The sequence below is a fragment of the Gigantopelta aegis genome, chromosome 4 (assembly GCF_016097555.1).
Source record: "Gigantopelta aegis isolate Gae_Host chromosome 4, Gae_host_genome, whole genome shotgun sequence".
NCBI lineage: Eukaryota > Metazoa > Mollusca > Gastropoda > Neomphalida > Peltospiridae > Gigantopelta > Gigantopelta aegis.
This window is the reverse complement of record NC_054702.1, coordinates 99,423,935-99,447,980: the sequence shown is the minus strand read 5'-3', so window position 1 is coordinate 99,447,980 and position 24,046 is coordinate 99,423,935. Positions and strand designations below refer to the sequence as shown.

The 24,046-nt window shown below is 36.2% G+C and overlaps 2 protein-coding genes across 5 annotated transcripts; one reads left to right on the top strand and one right to left on the bottom strand.

Moving 5' to 3' along the window:
• Positions 1-387: 387 nt before the first annotated feature.
• LOC121371558 (26S proteasome regulatory subunit 6B) lies at positions 388-14,134 on the bottom strand. Its single transcript, XM_041497550.1, has 9 exons — positions 14,078-14,134; positions 7,601-7,702; positions 7,092-7,278; positions 6,407-6,553; positions 3,924-4,127; positions 3,240-3,407; positions 2,609-2,685; positions 1,568-1,792; positions 388-594 (listed from the first exon to the last, which is right to left on the bottom strand). The coding sequence occupies exons 1-9, from the start codon at positions 14,108-14,110 to the stop codon at positions 481-483; spliced, it is 1,257 nt and encodes a 418-aa protein (XP_041353484.1). The 5' UTR covers positions 14,111-14,134; the 3' UTR covers positions 388-480.
• A 21-nt stretch (positions 14,135-14,155) lies between these two features.
• LOC121371557 (clathrin heavy chain linker domain-containing protein 1-like) lies at positions 14,156-23,811 on the top strand. Of its 4 annotated transcripts, none has more exons than XM_041497547.1 (10): positions 14,170-14,267; positions 14,826-14,867; positions 15,856-16,111; positions 16,848-17,035; positions 17,877-18,019; positions 18,459-18,791; positions 19,448-19,672; positions 20,239-20,413; positions 21,295-21,680; positions 23,441-23,811. In XM_041497547.1, exons 3-10 carry the CDS (start codon positions 15,917-15,919, stop codon positions 23,638-23,640), a joined length of 1,845 nt encoding a protein of 614 aa, XP_041353481.1. In that variant the 5' UTR covers positions 14,170-14,267; positions 14,826-14,867; positions 15,856-15,916; the 3' UTR covers positions 23,641-23,811. The 4 variants fall into 4 exon arrangements, with proteins under 4 accessions (XP_041353480.1, XP_041353481.1, XP_041353483.1 ...); XM_041497549.1 differs by lacking the exon at positions 14,826-14,867 and adding an exon at positions 15,233-15,306 and having other exon boundaries at positions 14,225-14,267; XM_041497546.1 differs by lacking the exon at positions 14,826-14,867 and having other exon boundaries at positions 14,156-14,267.
• Positions 23,812-24,046: the final 235 nt, after the last annotated feature.

Here is a 24,046-nt window from a genome sequence, read left to right as displayed (position 1 = left end):
CCTTTATATGCACTTTCTCAGACAGGATAGCATATATATAATATATAAAAAAAAGGCTGGTGAGTACTAGTTAGAATAGAAAATAGCCAAATGATTTACTGAGGACATTCAATACTGCAACCTATCATACTTTAAAGAAAACCATAATGCATTAAGGAATGTCATAATATCATTTTGATTAGTTGATGGTGTCATCACACTCTACCACAAATGTAACACCTGTCAAAACTTACATTTGCAGGTATCACACACACAGACAATAGGCCTAACACCTGCAAATCTAAAAACTGCATATGGTTATCTCTTTTATAAAAACATCTTTCCAGCCCATGTCTGAAACTACTAAGTAAAAATACCCGGAACATTGAAGAACAACACTGCAAAATATTCAATGTGAATATTTAATGATTTTTTTTCTCCCATGACATTTTAAAGATAGATAACGAATGCGACTGACTGTCCTATTGTAAAAACCACAAATCACTTGTAGAACTCGTGCTCAGTTTCATCTTTCTTAATGTTGTTCTTGTATCCTTTTTCAAAGTCTTTAGCAAGCACCACATAACGGTTCTCACGTACTGCCTGCATACCAGCCTGGAAAACAAACATTCATCACATAAATGCATTTCCAACAAAACTTAAAACAAAAACTACTGCAGATCTTTTGTATTCAAAATAAAGAGGCTGGTGTGTTTTTGTGAGTATAAAGTTGTATCTATTATATTACTCCAATAAATTGCTGGTATTTATTAAGCTTGACGGCAGGAATGTTTTATTTAATAATGCACTCGACCCTCGTTTCATTTACAGTCAGACATATGGTTATCGTCAACACATACTGATAGAGAAAACCCACTGCCACTTTTCCATGGGCTATTCTTTTCAATTGGCAGCAAGGGATCTTTTATACCATGGCCTTTGTTACACCAGTTGTGGAGCACTGGCTGGAATGATAATTGGCCCAATGGGATCAATACTATACACTAGAACAATTCTTTCTTTCTTTTCTTTTAAATTATTTTCGTGCTTATATCCAATTAAGGTTCAAGCACGTTGTCCTGGGCACAGCTATCTGAGGTGTCTGTCCAGGACAGTGAGTTAGTTGTTAGTGGTTAGTGAGAGATAAGAGGGCATAGTGGTCTTACACCAACCCACTGAGTAGGTAAAAGTTGCTCTGGCTGGGAGCCGGTACCGGGCTGCGAACCCTGTAACTATCAGCCTCATGTCTGATGGCCTAACCACAACACCACCGAGGCAGGCAGAACAATTCTAGATTGATTACGCAACAGAAACATATTACCAATACATATTTATTTCAGTTTCTGATATGAAAGGTGTGAAAAAAAGATGCAACAGCAGCCTACATTTGACAATAAGCTTTATTTTTGTCTTAGCACAGAGAAGGGACAGGGAGGGGGAAGAAACGAACAAGGACAGATACAGAAACAGACACCTGAAATCTGAGACTATAGTCCATTCCACAGGGAAAACCTTTCTCATAGTTTGGAATTTACTCCAAGTTATTTATTTCTGATCAGATTGTTTTCTAAATTGGAAACATTCTTACTTCTTGACAGATGGCGTTGATGTCAGCTCCACTGATTTTATCGGGGCGCGCGATATAGTCCTCCATATCCACCTCCTCACTGAGGTTCATCTTGCCAGTGATGGTGGAGAATATCAGTCGCTTCTGTCGCCGGTCGGGAATCGGAAACTCTATTTTTCTGTCTAGTCTTCCGGGTCGTAGTAAAGCAGGATCTAGAGTGTCGGCTCTGTTGGTTGCCATGATAACCTAATTCAGAAAATAATGGTCACATAAATTGGGTCATCATGAGTCGTACAGTTGAGAGAGACCTGTGTTTGGACTAAAAGTAACTGATAGTGATATTTGTGTCAAAACCAATTATAGTGAAAAATAATTTAGCAACCACGAGGAGCAACATATATCACAGAATAACTAAAATTATAGTTATTTATATATAAACCAAACCGTCTCTGTAAATATATAACAAATCGTCTCAAGGAAAGTAGCCTTTAAAAAGGTAAGTAAACAATATGTCAAAAAATTAAAATTGCACGATAAGGTGCGTTAAGAGAAGTATGTCTCCGCACCCGTGCCACCGTCTTAAGATGATTGACCATTTCTTTTCTTTCTTTTCTTGTACCTAAGTGTTTTCTTGCCCCTAACCGAACCTTGATTAATAAGAAATAAATATTGGTCTGTCTCAACCAATGGCTTCTTATGGTTCTGTTTCTTGTCTTGGTTCCATCTTCAAGGTACTGGTACAATAATTTCCATATAATATGATTCACTCCAGTATCAATATGAACTTCCGGCATAGCCAACATTCCTCTTCCGGAAAACATACTTGCAGCTGTTACTTCAGTTTGTAACTTTTTTGAAAATGAAACATTCCAAAAATGTATAGTATTTCTCTGTAGTGTTTATTTGTTTTGTAAATATTTATTTATAATGATTTAACTTCAGCGTGTACTCTTAGTTCAAGAAACATCAGTCAGTGACTCTTACCCAGACATATTACTGTGACAGGTGTAAAACACTATATAATATATCCAGATGATACATAAATAGGCAGAAACTAATCACCTTGACATTGACTGTTTGGTCAAACCCGTCCATCTGATTTAAAAGTTCCAGTAAAATTCTTTGAACTTCTCTGTCAGCTGGAATATAAACATTTTTAAATGAGAATAAATAGTATCCAAAAAAAATATGTGTTGGTTACTCTACAAGTTACTGTGTTGATCAACCTTAAGTAAACCACTTGCAATTCACATAATGACAATGGCAATACACTGTCTGTAAAAGAAGGCATTACATCAACTGACGATTACACAATGTATCTGGTTTGCATCACAGGCTTTCATTACATTCTTTCACATACGTTGTTTTCACTTCCTATTTATTACACAAGTTTATTTTGCACAAGAATATATAATATGCTGCATAATTTGAAAACAATATGTCGTTTCATAAAGGGCAAAACATGCCAAATGCTTTTTTTTGTTTAGCCGATACAAGAAATGCAAAATACTTCAACATGACAGAAAGAGAAAACACATCTTCTAGTTTTTTTCTTTTTGCAGCTTAGTTGTAAGGTATGAGAAATGGACTTAATATCATTGGGAAGTACATACTTATACTTGTTTAACAATTAAAATGTAAATAAAGAAAATTACTTTACCACAATGCTAACATCTCATATCTATTGACATACCTCCTGTTTGAGCATCAAATCGTTTCGTTGCTATGGCATCTATTTCATCAATAAATATAATTGCAGGTGCGTTCTCCTTTGCTAATCTAAACACATCTCTAACCATTCTAGGTCCTTCACCAAGGTACTTTTGTACAAACTCCGATCCAACAACACGAATAAAGGCAGCTGAAAATGTAAAACACAATAAATGAATTTAAAATCACATTAGCACATTTTGTATACAATACATATATGCTGTCTAGATAAATGACAAGAAATGTAATAAACTTTGAAGACCGACAATAATCTAAGCATTAACGAATGCAGTTCTGCGTACATACTCTGAAACCATACAGGGTAATAACAACAATATCCAAATCTAGCATATATATTTTAACTAAAACAGAAATCTAATTCTGTATGGTCCTTAACGGTAAATAAAATGTGTTGAGTGTGCCGTTAAATGAAACATTTCTCTCTATAGGCTCATGGAGACTGGATGTGAGGCATGTATTAAAAAAAGAAAGAAATACATTACACTGGATGTGTGCACCTTCAAGCACATGCAGCCAGCTGCAAGGAAATAATTGTATATGGTGTATATGCCCAAAAGATAAAACGTATACGCAACAGTCGGACTTGAAACACACACTGCATCCAGTCTATATGAGCCTTTAGTGTAACACAGACTACATAACTCACCTGTTGTGTGATGTGCAACTGCTTTAGCTAACATAGTTTTGCCACATCCAGGTGGCCCAAACAACAAAACACCCCGTGGTGGGTCAATTCCTATCTGCTTGTACAGCTCAAAGTGCGTCAGAGGCAGTTCCACAGCTTCTCTAACCTCCTGTTTCTGAATATCCATGCCACCAATATCAGCATAGCAAACCTCGGGTTTCTCATCTGAAAACAGCAAAACAGCAATGTACTGGTGCTTCGGATGGCAAATAAAAATACCAATTTTCCCTGCCAAACTACTTTATAAAAAAAAATAAAAAAATAAAAATAAAAACCTACCAAGGTACTCAATTTGGATTCAAGTAGGCAGTTGGATACAAATACAGTTTAAAAGGCTTAATGACTTAATCACTGAGCCATCACGGTTAAACTATATAATTGTTTCTATTTTATAAAGTTTATTGTGTTTAACATCACTGGAGGACATTGATTAATTAACCATTGGTTACTGTATGTCAAACATTTGGTCAGAGGGAACTTGCTTCTTTGTTTTTTTGTTTACATTATCATTAAGTGATTTTTGGTATGCATTTTCCACAGACAGGAAAGCACATACCACTTGATGGGATAGGAAAACCCCCAATAGGTCCACTAGGAGTTCCATCCTACAACCCAAGCACCTCTAGGGAGAGCTCTTCCAACAGGGCTACATCATGTTGCCTTTTCTTTTGTAATCCCTTCTACAAATCAATAATGCCCTCAATTTTAAGCATTTAAATATTTAATATGAGTTTTGAGCAGACTGACATCAATGCATGATTTATAAATATACTACTCAAAAGAATTTAAGGGTCAGACGATATTTTCGACATTATTTTCTGAATGTCAATTATATTAGCTAGACCATAATGTCACGCATGGTATTGTTCCATTTTGACGAAAGTGGGTCTAAGCAACCCATAAATGAATTAAAATCCACTGTCGTTGACACTGTTGACTAGTTCTAATGGCGAAAACATGCTTACATTTGCACGTAAATTAGGGCAAAAGCGAAAGGTCTGCTAAGTGCCCATAACTTGCTTTTTCACAAAGCACTTCATTTGCACGCTTTGCATGTGTATTCCATGTTCCCAATGCTGAATTTCCGTATAATTGGAGCTTGCGTTCATGTACGGTGCACACTCCAAATTCGACAATGGTACGACGTCAGCTGACTATCGAAGATCGAGGAAGGGCTATTGCTTGGCTTCAGGATGGCAATACGCAAAGAAATGTTGCTCTGAGACTTGGGTGTCAGTCAGAGTGTCGTTGGCCGACTGTGGCAACGGTACCAAGCAACGAATTCTGTTCGAAATCGTCCACGTTCGGAAAGACCCCGAAGCACTACAAATAGAGAGGACCGTTACATCACCAATATGGCTCTACGTCAATGCACAACCACTGCACGCTGATTACGTGACAATCTGCGGACTGCGACTGGAACTCGAGTGTCTGATCAAACCATACGCAATCGTCTGAAAGCCAATAATCTACGCTGCCGTCGCCAGGCTGTTCGACCACCACTCCTACCACGTCACAGAACGGCCAGACGTCACTGGTGCACACTTCATCTGCGGTGGCAACATGTTCAGTGGGGTCGAGTGATGTTCACTGATGAGTCCAGGTTTAGTCTCCAGTTCAACGACGGTCGGGTTTGTGTCTACAGACGTCCTGGGGAGCGCTTCGCTGACGTTAACGTTAGACAACGTCACCGGTTCGGTGGTGGCAGCGTCATGGTGTGGGGCGGCATCTCTATCCACCATAGGACCCCCCTCTATGTGGTGGATGGCAATCTGAATGGAATCCGCTATCTGAATGAGATTATCCAGCCGTTGGTTCTCCCAGGCCTTCAGCAGATTGGCGGCGGGGCAGTTCTGCAGGATGACAATGCCAGACCCCACCGCGCCAGGGTGGTAACGGACTTTCTCAGACAACAAGGTATCGCCAGGATGGATTGGCCAGCATATTCGCCTGACTTGGCCCCAATAGAGAACGCCTGGGACGAATTAGGCAGGAGAGTTCGGGATAACCATGCCCCTCCGGCCAACCTTCATGATCTGGGTCAACTTCTTATGGCAGAGTGGCAGGCCATTCCCCAAGAGTTCTTCAGACGTCTGATCAACAGCATGAGGCAACGATGTGTCGAGTGTATTCGCGCCAGGGGTGGATTCACACACTATTAAACGAATGTTCTAATGTGTAAAATCCATGTTTGACAACCTTCAACTTTGACAGCATGTCATGTGACTTTCTTGTATACAGTGACGTTTATTTGTGGTTTTTTGTAAATATGGAACAATAAATTAAATTTTTGGTGTAGTTTACATCATCAATCTAATACACTGAAACTTATTTGGTTATAAATTTTTGACCCTTAAATTCTTTTGAGTAGTATATATAAAATTACTTGAGTATAAAACACACTGATGTTCTGAAGAACACTAACACTTGGGAATACCACCTACCTGCTTGCAACATGCTGATACTGCTGTCTGCTTCTGGGGGCAGCACATCAACGAGAGCATTGCTGTGTTTGTGTAAAGCCACACTAGCCGACGGCTTCAGAAGTTCACGATCAATCGTTGACAATATTCTCACATAGTAGTTAGAACCTGAAAAAGATTGTATGTGCTTTCAAGCATACCAGTGTAAAACAGTTTTAAAATATTTAATACGAAAGATAGGCACTCATAAACAATATGTTAATGTTTACACTCCATTTTAATGAAAGGAATGGTCATAACCTGTGGAAATACGTTTTAGTGTATGTTACGCTGTACCCTTGTCAGATACTACCAGCTGGGACACTAATGCATTTCAACCTGAACATTTTCTTTATTCAAATTGTGATCTTAGATCCAATTATAAAATTTAACACTACAGCAACATTAACTCTTATCTGACAGAGATTCATATATTTTTTGACAATTTAATCAAACCATACTAATATACTTTTTATTCCCTACTCCCACAACACATTTTTACTTCTAGCTTTTGTGATTCGACCCAACACAACCACACATCACAATTCCATGAATAATGTTGTGTGAACTGAGAAGTGTTTAGTTCAAGTAATTACAACATGTATGAAGAAACAGACATCGTTAGTAGTAATAAATGTTTATGAATGTTGATAATAAACCAAAATACCAGTAGTTGATCCGACGATGCCGGTGTTTTGATCGACAGCCTCCAGGAACTGGCCGATCACCAGCGGGACACTTTGGATCCGCTTCACCTCTTCCTGGGCATGTAGGTACTCCTTCTTCAAGTTCTTCTGCTCATCCTTGATGTACTCTTCTTGAACCTCTAGGAACTCTAGCTGACGCTGTAATTTCTGAAAACAGTAACGGTCATACAGAATAAATAATCAGCAAGTTGGAGACAGTGTTTACACAATTAAGACGTTTATTCTATTTTTAAAATAACTTTGCTATGAGAGATACGTAATAACATGATTAAATGACATTAATTATATTTATAATTTTATAAGTTGGCTATTATATTTAGAGTTTCCAACAAATAAACACAAAGCTATGTGTAAATATTCACATAAAAGTTTAAGTACTGATGGGTTAAAAACTGACATTATTTTATCAACAGGAATAATTCTGAGTTCTGGTAAACTTATAAAATATATTTGATGGAGTATAATAAACCTTGTATTTGGCATATAGATCTTCGACGTCTATCTGGAGAGGATCGACGTGAGCTATGCCTGTTGCCGTGCCGGGTCTGGTGTCCACCACCTGGCTGTCTTCCTGCAACACCAATACACAGCAGTAAACACAACTGAATGATCAAGAAAAAGATATGTATATATCAAGTATAACCACAAGTTAACAAAACCTAAAACTGAATAAAACAATTAACCTGGATGTTTTAGAATTGAAAACTGAAAGAAACTACCTCATTGCAAAACCAGATTGTTTAAAATACACATGAATATTTAAAATGTCAATAAGGCCGGAAAAAAATTAAAATACTTGTTTCCTATTACATGCTGGAAAAATATAGGGTAGGTAGGTAGGAAAAACATTTTATTTTGGAAAATAATTAAATAAAGGTGTTGACTACCGGTATCCAAAATAAAATCTGCATGTATAGAAAATGCATTATGCAAACCAACAATACCATTCATCACAGTGTTTTCCCTAGAAATGAAGTAAGGCATGGTAAAGTGACGTTTTGGGGGCATATTTTATGTGCAGTTTTAAATATAAGGGCTTTTTTTTCCATTATACAATTTTCAAAAGGACAAAAACCTACATAAAAATATACATGTAGTACTATCCAAATAGGTGTGTTTAAAGGCTTCTTTTTACATGGGCAATTTATAAATTTATAAAAGGCAAGGCATTTTGATTTTGAGGGCAACATGGTGCTAACCTATCTGTGGGAGAGTACATACAAAAGACCCCTTGCTGTTTAATAATAAGCAGGTTTACTAACACTTAACTTCTGTACTGGTTCAGGACAGACTTGGTTGAACCTTAATTGGATAGACACCAGTAAATAAGTTATAACAATTTCTTTTAATGAAAACTGAAAAGAAGGGTTCTATATTTATCTGTCCAACAATAACATTTAAAAAAAAAATTATGAATATTATCTTTCCTAGTGTATCTAAGAAATGGTAGACTTACCAATTTTATAATTTGCAATGTTAGTTTTATTCTGTATGCATCCAGTATTAAAGTACACACTTGGTTTGAAGCAATCAATTGGTCCAATGAATAGAAATGCAGTACAAATGCTCAGGATGCTCAAATGAATGTTGAAAAGTAAAGTTTGTTTTATTTAACGATGCCACTAGAGCACATTGATTTTTATCTTTAATATCATCGGCTATTGGACGTCAAACACATGGTCATTCTGACACTGTTTTTAGAGGAAACCCGTGAAGTTCCCAGTGACCACTTACAAAAAATAACGAAATGCATCGAGATCTTACTGACATATTTAATCATTTGATTTGGCAGTAAACTCCATCAGTATCGGTAAACATTCCCTCCCCTAGTTTATCAGAAGGTCACTAAATTTCTACAAGGCCAGTTTGTCGCTGGAGTAAATCATTAAATATAGTTATTATTATTATTATTATTAATCGGAACACCTCGCTACGCTAGATGTAGAGTAAATCGGAAAAGATCGCATATATTCGTGAAAACAATTTTCCCGACTCTTCGCCCGATATCTCACGAAAGTTACTTAACTTCAATTTGAAGGGAAGTAACTCCATCAATCAATTGTTAGAAGAAAACATTTCATGGCTAACGGGTCGCCAATTAAACTAAATTTGCGACAGTAAAACCACCGATATACATCCGCAAATCGGAAAACAGAGTAGGGTTATCCCCTAAATGACACCAAATTAGTGCTTGTGATAGTTTTGGAATGTTTTCGTGGAAATCGTTGTTATATTAAAAAAACATTTTTGGATATACAAAAAAGGTTTTAGGGTCGGCAGGTTCAAATTAGGGTCGGTCGGGTAACCGGAAACAAACAATATTTTATGATATGCCTAAGCATGTAGTACACACAGTGATTGACAAATGTTTGAGAAAGTCACTAGCCCTCACAGGAGTTTCAGCTAGTGCCCTTTGTATTAGATAGAGGCACTGATTTTCCGTGATCACAGAATCGTGGACACAATCTCGCTGAAATACCTATCTGAAATGGAATTCCCGATTTTATTCTAAAACATCATTTGCCTTTATATAGTGTATAAATTGATTAATTAAAATTTATTTTCCGAACTAGAAATTATGGACACCAACATCTGCCTGTGCCACTCTACGACACTAGTACCTTTGTATGTAACGCCAAATGTTTAATGTAGTGTATCTAGGCATTTTACCAGTCTCGTTTTTTTCACTTGTTCCCGTCAATTTAAGGGGGGAAACACAATGTGAGCTAAAATTCTCCTATATTTACTCAAATGAAATATTTATTATAATTTTATATTGTTTGCCTATTAATTTATTATATCTGCCATATTTCCGATCTTACAAAGGAATGTGGTCTTTGCATACTGTATGCCAGGCTTTGTTCAAAATAAATTATACCAGTTAAGTGGCTTGTAGTGTGATCGGTTGTAATTATTTTCCGGATAGTTTCGTAAAGAAAACCGATAATGTTCAAAGTCTGTGCATGTTGTGGCGTTAATTATTATTATTTAATTATACCAGCATTAGTTGCACAGTACCAGTCATTTATCATACATTCTTTGATGTAATTTGTCCACTATCTTTCTTAAAGGTACTTTGCCTTGAAAATAATTGTAGTCCATAGGCCTTTTCCCACATTTTAACATCTGTTTTGACCATCGATCGTAATTTTGTTTTGTCATATGAAATAAGTGTGTGTGTGTGTGTGTGTGTGTGTGTGTGTGTGTGTGTGTGTGTGTGTGAATTTGTGTGAATTTGTGTGAATGGAATTTGTTTAATACTGAAATGCAAAAAATGAAAAAGGGAAGAATCTGAAACAGAAAATCAGTGCCTCTAATAATAGTAATACAGTTCATAATTTCCACAAGCCCAGACCAAAAACTCACTAGCTGGGATCAAGAGCTAGTGGATTTGTCAAACCCTGAGTACACAACCGCAGAACAAATACATTTTGTATGTTAGGGTTACAGGGGTGCACAAATCGGTTGTCCGCGCGCCCGGGACAACCAAAATATGTTGCGGGCAACCATTCTTTATCAAACAGTTGCCCCGACGGGCAACCAAGAAAATCATAAAACAAGTAAAATGAAAAACAAAACTTCCCGACACTCGGACAATTCAAAAGTATCGAAACTGATAACTTGACTGACAGGCAATATAAATATCCACCCTAACACTGCCATCCACTCAGCGTCCACTGTGCATGATTTTGATGAGTTCAATGCAGACAGATACGTTTCAGAATGGTGGCTATTAGCAAAGGGCACAAGACATGTGAAAGGCCACAAACTACACCAACAAGCATCCAGTTCTGAGCTAAAAATTTTGCTAAGCCATTTTCTATCTTCTGATGTGAACAATTGGTTACATAATCTATCCGACACCTAACATATAATAATAATACCAAATATTAACAGGGATCTCGCGACTGGTAACGAGAAGCGGTGTCATCAAGAATTCGGCATAACAATGTTTGCTTATTTTAATAATCACAGTTATTAATTTTAACGGTAACATGTATGCAAGAAAAGTCTAAAAAATCTGTAGCGTGTTATTTTAACTCTGTAAAGTCTTTGAGCCAAAGTAATAAAAACGGACCGAAATTGCGTGTCAGTTTCAATACACCTGCTAGTTCAGGGCCAAAGACAAGTAGGCTAGGGCCGAGTTCAGGTAGACCTAGCAAAACAAAAAGTCCATTAAACTGGTTTATGCGCTTCACGTTAAACCCAATGTCCACGTCGGGAACCAATCGCATAGTTCGCGATTTCAGTGTCACTGTGCATATACTAGTAGGTCACGCTTGACAGTCAGCCGAGACTTGCACGTGTCAAAAGACATTGTTGCAGACATTAAACAATACGATTACACGCAAGTAAATCTTGATGTAAATTTGTGAGAAAAAAAAACACCACGAAATAGTTGTTCGCATTAATGAATACTTAACTGCTGTTTCGTTTGTTTATTTCTGTTGTCTTTGTTAATTTCGCACTCATGCATTTCGCGATCGCGGGAAAGGAACATGCAGTATTTATACAAATTGCGGTTAAACGTACACTGAATACAAATAGTTTACAATAATCATATTTGTTAGATAAAATATTATATAAATTTATTAGATTTTAAAAAGACCGTAAAATTTTAATTCATTATCTTTTTAATCAAGACCTTTTAACGTAAATGGATAGTTGTCATAACGTGAAGTCAGCATTCTTAAGGCAACGTGTTTTACAAGCTGAAATCAACAACAAGGAATTAACACGACGCGGAAATCAACAAAATGGCGCAAATTACGAAATTGTTGGGGTGTGGAATAGATGGGTTATTTTAAAATACAATTAAAAGCAGTTCAAACCAAAATAAAGATTGCTATTTTACAGAATTAATGAGCACTGTTTAAAAAAATAAGAAGAGTATTGGCTCTCAGATTTTTATTAATGTCATAGGCCTTAGAATTTTGGGCGTGTTTGCAGAGGGCATTGGCTTCCAACTCTGCATACCTCCCCTCACCCACTGAAAAATCAAAGTAATATATTAACTGCCCCTACCCCCATTGCTGTCTTTGATTTTGATCGGGGATAATTTTGTTATTCAGATGTATTCCAGTTTGTACATAATTAGCTGAAAAAGATACAAGTTTCATATTCATATATAAATACTCTATACAGTACTACACAAAACAATATTGGCTAAAACATTTTCATTATGGCAAATAAAAATCCCATTTGGCAGTTTTTTTGGCAACCGGTATTTTTAATCTTGGATGAGCCCTGAGTTCAAGTATTATGACTTTGACAGCCCAAGCAAGATCGAACCACCTCTGTGGATCCATTCAGCTGATTGGGTTGTTTCTCGTTCCAACCAGTGAACAACAACCGGACAAAGGCTGCAGTATGTGCCTTCCTGTCTGTGGGAAAGTGCATATAAAAGATCCCTTGCTGCATTAGGGAAAATGTAGCGGGTTTCCTCTGATGACTATGAGTCAGAATTACTAAATGTTTGACATCCAATAGCCGATGATTAATTAATCAGTGTGCTCCAGTGGTGTCGTTAAACAAAACAAACTTTTTTTCAGCCTAAGTGAAGATGAGCTGTAGATAAATAATGTTAAAAAAGAAATAAAACTAAACTGATAAGTAATGATAATAAAAACATTTTAAATTTCAGTTTCATTTTAAAGACGGTTCAAAATTATATTCATAAAACGTTTTATGAAATATGTGGGCAACCAACGTTACCAAGAGATGATGTTGGGCAACCAAACTTCAGCTACTGGTTGCCCACCGGACAACTATCACAATTTCACATTTGTGCACCCCTGGGGTTAGGTAACTCAGCAGTTACGGGGCACAAAATAAGAGGTATCACATCGCACAATGCGACACAAATATTGTGATTTGCTAGCCAAATGAATTTTTGTGTTACAAATAATTGCGATGCAATTTTTTATTGTAATTAAAAATAAATATGAAAATATGCAGGGAATTCAAGCATGGACTAAGTTCAGTCCTCGGGTCTATAGTTTAGAATGCACCCAAATAGTCAATTTTTTTAAAGAGGCACACCAGACAAATGCACTGAAAACAAACAGTCTTGGTAATTAAAGTCGCTTCCCATAAATATTCAGAATACCGAGTTCCGAATGCTCAACTCGGAATGCCTTGATCAATAGAAATAACTTATTTGACTGGTAAATCACATTTGTTTATCACAGATTTAAAAAAAACAAAAAACTTCTCTATCCTGTCATTTGCGACTTATTTCAAGGGCTGTTCAGATTTGTCATTTTTTATTTCAGGATGTATAACATTTCATTATGTAATTGATGGTTCACATGAATTTAAAATTGTGATGCAAACCTAACATGTTTGCGTGAAATACTGTCACTGAAATATTGCTCTATAGACTATAGTCCATCCCACAGTGATCGCCTTTTCTCATACTACAAGTTATTTATTTCCGAATTGATTGTTTTCAAAATTGTAGACAAAAATAATATCCTTTTGCTAATTCCAATATACTTTTACTTTTCTTCTTACATCAAACTAAACTGCAATGATTTACAACAAAAAAATGTGTGTAGGTTGATAAGATGGACTACAATTATTTTCAAGGTGAAGTACCTTTAAGAATTTTAAACTGGATGAGCTTTTCCAAATCCTTAAAAGTTTGCAATTATTTTGTTAAAATAAATAAATAATAATAATAATAATAATAATAATAATGAAAATGATAGACGGATATTCGATATACGCTTGCCAGGCCTCAATTATATGTAATGCGGCGTAACAATAAACGAAATCGGTATGCTAACTTTTTGGCATGACACTGCAGAAACATTACTTACATTTTAAAGTTAAAAAAAATCCTATTAAGTATTTCACTATTATGACTGAGACGACAAATCATCATTACACATATGTGTTATTAAATAATTGCTATTTAGTCTCAAAGGTACATGATATTTACCCTTTCTGGTATAATGATGCCGATTTCTTCCATTTTGTCGGAAACCCTTATAAATATAAAATATGACGTCACTTCCTCGCGACTGATTGTTTACAAATGGAGACTTCCGTCCCAGTTCTATTACAATATTAGAACTAAATTATTTGAACCACGAACAAGATGACATTTTAAATAGAATAGATATAGAAAGGTATTTTTACCTTGCTTAAGGGATTATGTACCGTTCTGGATAATAAACTGGGTGCATGTTTCTGATGTCAGTCGATGTCTGCTTGAAAAACTCAATGGAAAAAATAATTGTTTGAAAATTACTAACGCACCTGACTGTGTTTGAAGATTTTTTTTTCAAATGTACTATTTGTGAAATATGTATTTGAAGTGAAATTATGGTCAGATAAATGATAAATTTTTATCTACAAAGCCAAAACAAGGGACTGCCATTGACCTATACTGGCTATAGCCCTTCCCAGCATTAAACATGTTTTTTTTTTTACTATGCATGAAACATTTTGTTTTTAAAATTTTGATTATCAACAATTTGTGATCAGATGAATTTTGTAGAGAATTGTAGTATGATATTGAACATTGGTAGGACTTTCCTTTGGCACTGTCACGTATAAAGAAAATTATAAATACTTATCATACACAGAGTTAGGGTTAGTAACAGTGCCAAAGGAAAGTCCTTCCTTACTTTTCTTTGTCTATCAAATAAACCAAAATTATTTACAATTTTTTTTTTTCATGGAAGCTGGGAAGGACTATAAAGTATGCAGCATATACACAGTCATTGGTATGCAAACTGATACTTAATTGGTGCACATAGTGAGTTATAGTAGGTAATTCAGTATTGACTTCTCAGTTAGATAAATATTTCCCACAGGTGTCTTTGTTGACCCCCCTCCCAATTCTGTATATTTCTTCCAAATCTTTATACTTGCTATCTCTGTCTCCTTCACTCTCTCTCCTAATCCAAGGACCAAAGTGAATTCCAAAATTGTTTGTGTGGAAATTACTTCCTATGGGGATTCAAAGAGTATGCTAGATTTTATATTTTATGTTTGTCCATGTCTTGCACCATTTTGATTGAGAAATTGTGCCACAACTTTTGAAAAAACACTCTTTAAACTTAGAAAAAAACCCTCAATCCATTTTTAGGTCTGATTTCGAACTACCGTCCCAGGCTTTTTGGCAGAAAATAATTCGAGGGTACATAATAAACATAACAGACTGTAAGTAACCCTACTAGGTGGTTATGGCTTTAAAATCTTTTGAAATTCAACACTGTATTTCATGTACTGTGACAAATGTTAAACAGTAGTTCTCATACAATATTTTGTTTTAATATTTTGAAATGTATCCATTAATTACCAAGATTTTAGGGTACGTTATTTTACCCTTCATATCCTCTGGCAGAAACCCTCCATTTCTTTCTCACACACGCTCACTCTCTCGCTCGCTCTCTCTCTCTCTCTGTCTGTCTGTCTGTCTCTCTCTCTCTCTCTGTCTGTCTCTCTCTCTCTCTCTCTCTCTCTCTCTCTCTCTCTCTCTCTCTCTCTCTCTCTCTCTCTCTCTCTCTCTCTCTTATTTTCACTCTGTCTCATTCTTCTCTTCCTTTTTTTTTTTACCTCCTCCCTTCTATCCCATATTTGGTGAATTAATGCCTAAGCTAAACTATAAAGCATTGATTGTTGTTCCTTGTCTGATTGAAAGTGTTACAGTTTTGAATATGTGTGAATATCTTAATTGTTTTCAGTGTATTATACTTACTATATTTGTAGAATTGTCTCACTAACAAGAAGGCATTGTAACTAGAAGATACTCTGTAGTAAAAGATTCAGAATGATTTCTGCTAGTGGATCCACAACACCTACTAGTAGCCGGACAGGCTACACTAAGCTGCCACCAATAATAACGACCACTGCTGATCGTGAATTCCTTCATGGACTCAATCTGTATATTAAAGAGGAAATGGAAAAAATTGCCCAGGATGATGAGGAGCAGCATTATTTAGTCTACAAAGGTGCTTTTGATAAGGTAATGGTGACATATTTTAACCATGTGACAAATATATGTGTACATTTTGAGGCCTTTTTTTTCTCCTTTTTTTTCATAATCTGTTCAGTACCGATTATAATTATAAATGTTTAAAAAAAAAAACTAATTATAAGATACATTTATAAAGACAACTTCATTCATTCATTCATTCATTCATATATTCTTTTTACAGGATAGCCTTTTATGAAGTACATTTTTACCAAGTGTTACAAGCACCCCATGCATTTATAAGCTACATGAATATTTGTGTGAGTGTGTGTGTGTGGTGTGTGTGTGTGTGTGTGTGTGTGTGTGTGTGTGTGGTGTGTGTGTGTCATGTCAGAATAACAGCCTGAATTTTCAGCTTACATTATGGGCCGGACATAGCCCAGTGATAAAGTGCTCACTTGATGCACTGTCAGTCTTGGATCAACCCTCATCAGTGTGCCCACTGGGCCATTACTTGTTCCAGCCAGTGCACCACGACTGGTATGATATACCAAAGGCCATAGTGTGTGCTATCCTGTTTGTGGGATGGTGATCCCTTGCTACCAACGGAAAAATGTAACTGGCTTTCTCTGCAAAATTATATGTCAAAATCACCAAATGTTTTTGACATCAAATAGCCAACATTGATGAATAAATCAATGTGCTCTAGTGGTGTCGTTAAACAAAACAAACTTTAACTCAGCTTGCACTAACACAGTTTGCATCTCTTTTTGTTTGTATTTAATAGGTGACCGAGCAGGTAAAAGCCTATCTCCCACTTGTCACTGAAATCAAGAAAGAATACGAGGATACGATTGAAACAATTAGAAAAGACCACCGAGAAGCCATTTTCTTGCAGGAGAAACTCAAAGCCATGGCATCAGAACCGTCTACAATAAGAAACTACAGAAAAAGAGTTGATGAGCTTGAGGAACGGTAATTAAGAGCCAAATTTATGAAGCCTGTTTTTCTTAAATACAGGTATTTAAGCATTGTAAATGTATACAGTCACACACATGTAAGACATATACAGGCATAGCAAATTCAGCCCTAAATATTTGGTCAGAAAAGATCATTTCTCGAAAATTGTTGGTGAGATGTAGACCAATGGTAGAGTGTTTTCCTGTGCTGTGTTGGGTCAAAGGAATGATTACCGTACCCTCAATGATTTATTGTTAGGAGTAATCTATGTGATGGCAGCAGGTTTTTCTCTGTCTCTCAACATAATATGATGAAATAGCCATATGTTAGAGACCAAATAGCTGTAGTTGAAAATGTGTTGATGTGTTGTTAAACAAATATTCCTTCTTTTTTCTTTCTTTTTTTTGTAAAATTCTTCCTAACCGGAATTATTACATTTCTTCAGTGATAACTGGCTATTTGTTACTTCATTAGTCATTATTTTTTAGAACTTTAATTTTTATAACAAGCCAAATATATCTTGCTACATACTTTACCTGATTTTCAGTTTAATACAAATAGTTTTGCTACATGTACATGTAGTCTTTAGTCAAATGGTTTTATAAAAACACAATAACTAAAAATACAGAATTTATAATTTAAAAATAATAATAAACAGGTCAGCAATGTAATGATTTTCTACTCAACAGGAATGGCTTGGAAATGCATTATAATATGTCTGAAGCTTTCATGTTGTTTAGAGTGCTAGGTGAATAGATTTGGTTTAAAATTATCAATTTATAATATTATGTTATATTGTTGCATTACATGTACATCTGTAGGCCAATTGATTTACTGTTTTCCATTATAATTGTAGCATATTAATAGTACATAAAGATAACGACCGTTTGAAAAACGAGCTGGCTGAACTAAGATCTGTTAGGGCTGAAAGAGAGAAGAAGGAAGACCCCAAGGAAGTACCCAAACATCGGTTAAAGAAGGACAGCAGAAGAATACCAGGTTGACTTCTATTGTACCAGTAGTAAAGATTGATGGAACAAGAGTTAATTATTTTCCTCACTGGTCTGTAATCCATACAGTATTACTTGATCTAATACTAGTTTACTGAAAAACTTAATACTTCATCATAGTAGTACAATTTCTGTGGATTCTTTAAAGTTCCAACTGTGTTTCTTATACATTTGAAACATGAATATATATAATTCAGTGATGTTAAAATAATGAATGAATGAATAATGTTTAACGATACCCCAGCATGAAAAATATATCAGCTATTGAGTGTCAGACTAAAATAAATGCGAAAATGATATCGGTGATGTTAAAAGATGGACGATTGACAATATTTAGTGAATCATGATCTGTTTACATTCCTTACCTATTGTTAGACATAATAAAAGGAATGAAAATCTATCATTACTGTTCTCTGTTTGAAATACAGGTTTGTCATTGGAAGAAACAACCGATTTGAAAGTCTTACACAAGAAACTGGAAAAGCTTGACCGGCAGTTAAAGGAACTGAACATCAGTTATAAAACTCGGTTCCTGCCTAGGAGTAGAAAACATGAACTTAAGGAAACTCTCGACCAGAAGGTTACATACCGAGATGACCTGCTGTGGCAGAGAGAAGTGTACAAGGCCAAGAGACAGAGGTTGAAGGTCGCACTTGAGGCTGCGGAGGAATACAACCGTGTAAAGCCACCACACCAGACAGTGGGCGATGCTGTTGCTTATGCATTTTTACATGTGTTTGGTGCGCAAGTTATAGAAAGAAGTAAGTAGGGTCAGAAATATATTAATTTGCGAGTAAAGTCACAAGTATACTGTCAGAATTATAATATTAATTTGCTATTTCAAATCTAAATAGATATAATTGTCTGGGATGTTTCATCATCTTTCACCTCACTATTTTGTTTTCTTTTTGAAGCATTAGTTATATGTTACACAGTTTTAAGTATTCAAATCTTACATATTATGATGAAAAGATTTTTGTATTTGTGTATTAATTTTTTGTTTTTGTTATTCCCAGGAGCATAAGAACAATATGTGAAGTAGGGTGTTGTCACATGCATAGTAGGGACACATTCACACTTAAAATTTTAATTTATTGTAAAACAAAAAAGTAATGTTTTAGGTCTTAAGAGAGGGGCACAACCCCTCTCACCCCCCACCCCCACCCTCGCAATCACAGTACATCCATTTTCTAAATATCCAGATTTAAAAAAATATATAGACTTAGATAAAAATTCTCAAGATTTTGTCAGAATTCCAAAGGTTAGTGACATTCAAAAAGTGTTCCTGTCCCTGTTTTTTTTAATAAAAAGTCAACAGTAGTCCCTAACGTTTTAAGACACTGCAACGTTATCTGGATTTTGTGTTCAGTTATTCTCATCTCTGGAAATATTATTATTATCTGAAAACCAATTTCAGTGGAGGATGGTGTTGATGGGTTGGCCCGTGAGAGTACTCCCTCTCACACCGGGTTATTTGAAGAGGATGACCCAAACAAGGAAAAGGAAGCCGAGATGATGCTGGAATACATTGAGAAGTTTAACGAGCTCTTTGAAGATGGAAACTTTGAAGAAGCAGCGATCCACGCTGCCAACAGCCCCAAAGGAATCCTCAGGACACAAGCGACCCTTGCCAAATTTAGAGGTATTCACTTTTTAATTCTTCTTTTTCAACTTTCTTTGTTGTCCACCTCCACATCCCAGTTCTCGGTTCTGTAACCACAATGTGTGCTTGTTTCTTGTGGCTACAGGTTTCTCTACACACCTGTCATTTCCAGTTAGTTTTGGCTGTTTTCTGTGTTTAATCACTTCAAAGAGTGTTCAGTGGTTACTTCTAGTATTTTAATGCATCCGTAACCACTTTTATACTACCCTAAAAACAGTGATTATTATGAGGTGTAGTATTTATTATAACTCTTATGGTCATTTTAGCAGTCAATTGGTTAGTTGGCCTAATCAGTTTATTGTAACAAAGGCAGAAAGAAAAATTAAAAATTACAGACAAAAAGTAATGGCTGGAGTCTGTATGGTTACAACAAATGATTCTTTTTTCAGATTGTCCTTCATATTTATTTATTTTCTATATTTTACCATAGTCTACAGTCTACATGCATTATTATTATTATTATTATTATTATTATGTAAATGTAATGGGATCCTACATTATTGAAACTGGTTGACATATTTAAGATTGATCGGTCTTCAATTTAGACTATAAAGGGGCATACACTGGTCGATCACCTCTTCTGGCCTTTTGTGATGCCCTCATGTCCTCTGTGAAAGCTGCTGGTTCCAAGCCAAATGAAGGTCTCTCGGCAGATTGTGTCCGGTGTGCACTCGATGAAAACAAGCTGGATTTGTTGTATCATTGGCTGGCACAGGACAGGTAATTATCACACACTCCACCTGCATATTTGTTTAACAATCAGTTGTATGTAATACAGTAGAATCTCGGTGTGTCGAACTCGGTAGGGTCGAATACACTGCAACACTCGAACCAAAAACAAAGTCCCGAGTTACACTTACACGATGTTAACCAAATGGTCAGGTCGAACTACCCGATGGGTTGAACACTTTCTCGAGCACCAGCAGTGTTTGAGCCAATGGGATTCAACTGTATCTAATGAATACTCAGTTCTCTATTTAATTGCCAGTATTTTAACTTGCAGTCCTCTTATAAACATTTATTTGTTGGCTTTTAGAAACAGATTTCGTTATACACACTGGCTCATTTCTACACTATATATGTGGAAATAATTTGTAAACTTGTTCAGGAAAATGTATTCTCTGCCAAATGATTATCTAAAACATGCTTGAAATTTAAGCTTCACATAAACTTTGACTAATTACATGCACTTGGAGCTTTTAATATTGTAGTTTCAATTCAGTTTTATGAAACAAAAAACTGCAATCAATTTTATACATCACCCACAAGGTTTCTCTTTTGTAACAAGTCAAAATATCTCTGAAATGGATTCTCTGAAAGCATAAGAAACTAATCAGTCATGGGCTTTTGGTAGTAAATTTATCCCCTTGATTATTTTGATGAAAAACAACAACAAAAACTATAGAAATATTTTAGAACTGTTTAAGCTCTTGTACTAGCTGAAATAAAGGGCGGCAGTGTCTATGGTTTGCATCTTGGTTGAAGCATACATTTTATAAATTTTAAAAGTATACTGCCATGGAAATATTCCTGGATTGCTTATTAAGCTCTTTGACAAGTTGAAATAAATAACAGATCCTCTGGTTTTTATCTTTGTGCAGACTGACTGTTTCCCTACTGATTGGGAAGATGATCCAAGACCACTGTTCGTGTTCCATCCCGTGCATGTGCAACTGTCAGGCCCTTGCCCAGAACGTGTTCAGTCGACTCCGCGCCCACCAGGAGGTCATCATCTGCCTGCTACGTCAAGGCCGCGTGTATGCAGGGCTGCAGTATGCGAAGATCAAGCACATACAGTCGGAGGAAAACCTCGTCAACATGCTAATAAACTGTCCATCCCTGAAGTTGGCACAGGTGTTGATAGAGGAAGACCCCTACTCTCCGCCATTGCTGCCATTCGGAACTGTGGGTCACGTTCTGAAGGAGTCGGGAAACACACACCTCCTGGCACAACTCATTCAGAAGTTGTTACAGGGAGCTTCTAAAGGTTAGTGCTTGTGGTTGGGAACTCGAAATAAAGAGAAAATATTACAGAACAGTAACTGTTATCCAATGGTAGATTTAGGGCCATATTTACGAAGCCTGTTTTTCTTAAATGCATGTAGTTATATGCATGTAAGACATAAATAGGCTTTGTAAATTTGGCCTATAGTATTTTTTCATGACATTGACAACACGTGTGGGGCATTTTCACCATTTTTTGTTTTGTTTTGTTTCATTAAAGACAAAAAAATTATTTAAATAAAAATATATGTAATTAATTTTCTTTTTTTAATAAATAAATGACAAAGTATATAACAGCGATATTTTATTAATTAATAATAAATTTTCTGCATGTTTTATAAAGGCAATTTTAGAATTAATTATTGAAAAAGTCTGGTTAATCAGAGGGCAGCATGGCACTGTTTAAGGCAAGATGACTCTAGCCTAATGAGGCACCATGCTAAAACAAGCTAGAGAACACTATAGACAGGATGTTTGTCATGGCTTGTGTTTTGTATATAATAATTTTAAATTATGATACATTTGTGTTAATTACTTCCCAACCCATGGTTTTTATGCTATTTTATGGTTTCAATGAGGTGTGACGAGTCCTACAATCAGTCACCCTCTGTGAACCAAACTGTTTTCCCTTGCTACTCATGAAAAAATGTAGCAGGTTTCCACTTTAAGAACTGGCCTCGGTGGCGTCGTGGCAGGCCATCGGTCTACATGCTGGTAGGTACTGGGTTCGGCCAGTGTTCCACGATTGATGTATCAAAAGCCGTGATACGCGCATTCCTGTTTATGGGAAATATCCTTATTCGGTAGGAATAGCTTGCTTGTCGGCATCGGGCCGGGTGTTTTTTTCTATCTGGATCAAGAGCGGAAATAACGTGTTAGACACCAAATAGACGTGGTGATATTTACCCCGTTCTTTTCCACATTGTAAACTACCGCTTCGTGGTTAGGCCATCGGTCAACAGGCTGGTAGGTACTGGGTTTGGATCCCAGTCGAGGCATGGGATTTTTAATCCAGATACCGACTCCAAACCCTGAGTGAGTGCTCCGCAAGGCTCAATGGGTTGGTGTAAACCACTTGCATCGACCAGTGATCCATAACTGGTTCAACAAAGGCCATGGTTTGTGCTATCCTGCCTGTGGGAAGCGCAAATAAAAGATCCCGGGTTTCCTCTCAAAATCTGTGTGGTCCTTAACCATATGTCCGACGCCATATAACCGTAAATAAAATGTGTTGAGTGCGTCGTTAAATAAAACAAATGACCAAATGTTGGACATCCAGTAACCGATGATTAATATATTGTGCTCTAGTGGTGTCATTAAAACAAAACAAACTTTTTGTTTCCTCTCTAAGACCATGTCAAAATTACCAAATGTTTGACATCCAATAGCCTATGATTAATAAATCAATGTGCTCTAGTGGTGTCGTTAAACAAAACAAGCTTTCTTGTATGTTCAGACACAACGGTTTCCATGTCTTGTACACCACTGGTATCATTCATGATCAGTGGAGGTTTTAATGATTCAGTTTACACTAAAATGGGAGAAACATTTTAAATGAAAAACAGGACCGTGCTTCACATAATAAAAAACTTACAGGTTTTAGTTTTTCATTTATATAAGCATTTAAATACAGCTAACCTTTTCAAAACTTAATACATCTCACTATAATTATGCTACTATTCCAAATATCTATCTCAACTTATGTTTTTATGTCATAAAGTTCCTTTTGTGTGTTATTTTCAGCTGGAAGTGTTTACTCGTACTCGCTGCGCAGTGCAGTGTTACAAGACAAAGAGACCAGCCTGGACCGTTGGCATGGAATTATTGAACACCTTTACAATACCGACTACCAGGAGGCCGGTCTGCAGCTCACAGCGATCGTCACCGTGGTGGACGCCCTATACAGGGCCATAAACAAAGTATCCAGTACCAGTCTACTATGATGACAGTCTTCAGGGCTATCAACAAAGTATCAGTACCAGTCTACTGTGCACATCCTAACATTCTCTTAATATGCTGTGATATTTAATTTTATAAACTAATTATAGTTTTTTTAGTCATTTTGAAGTAAATTGTGATATTTTCACACAATAATATATTGATGAACAGTTAAAGGTGTTTTATTTTTATTTCTAATAATATTTTAAAAGGTTATCAAGCTGCACAACCATGCTATATTTATAGTAATATTCTTCCCAGCATGGCTATTTAATATCGATCTAGGGGGAGGATCTAGCTACCTTAGATGCATGGATCGTAGGATCGAATCACTTCAGTGGATCTTTCACGGATATATTTTTTCCCATTCTAACCAGTGCCTCACAATTGGTATAACGGATGTCATAGTAT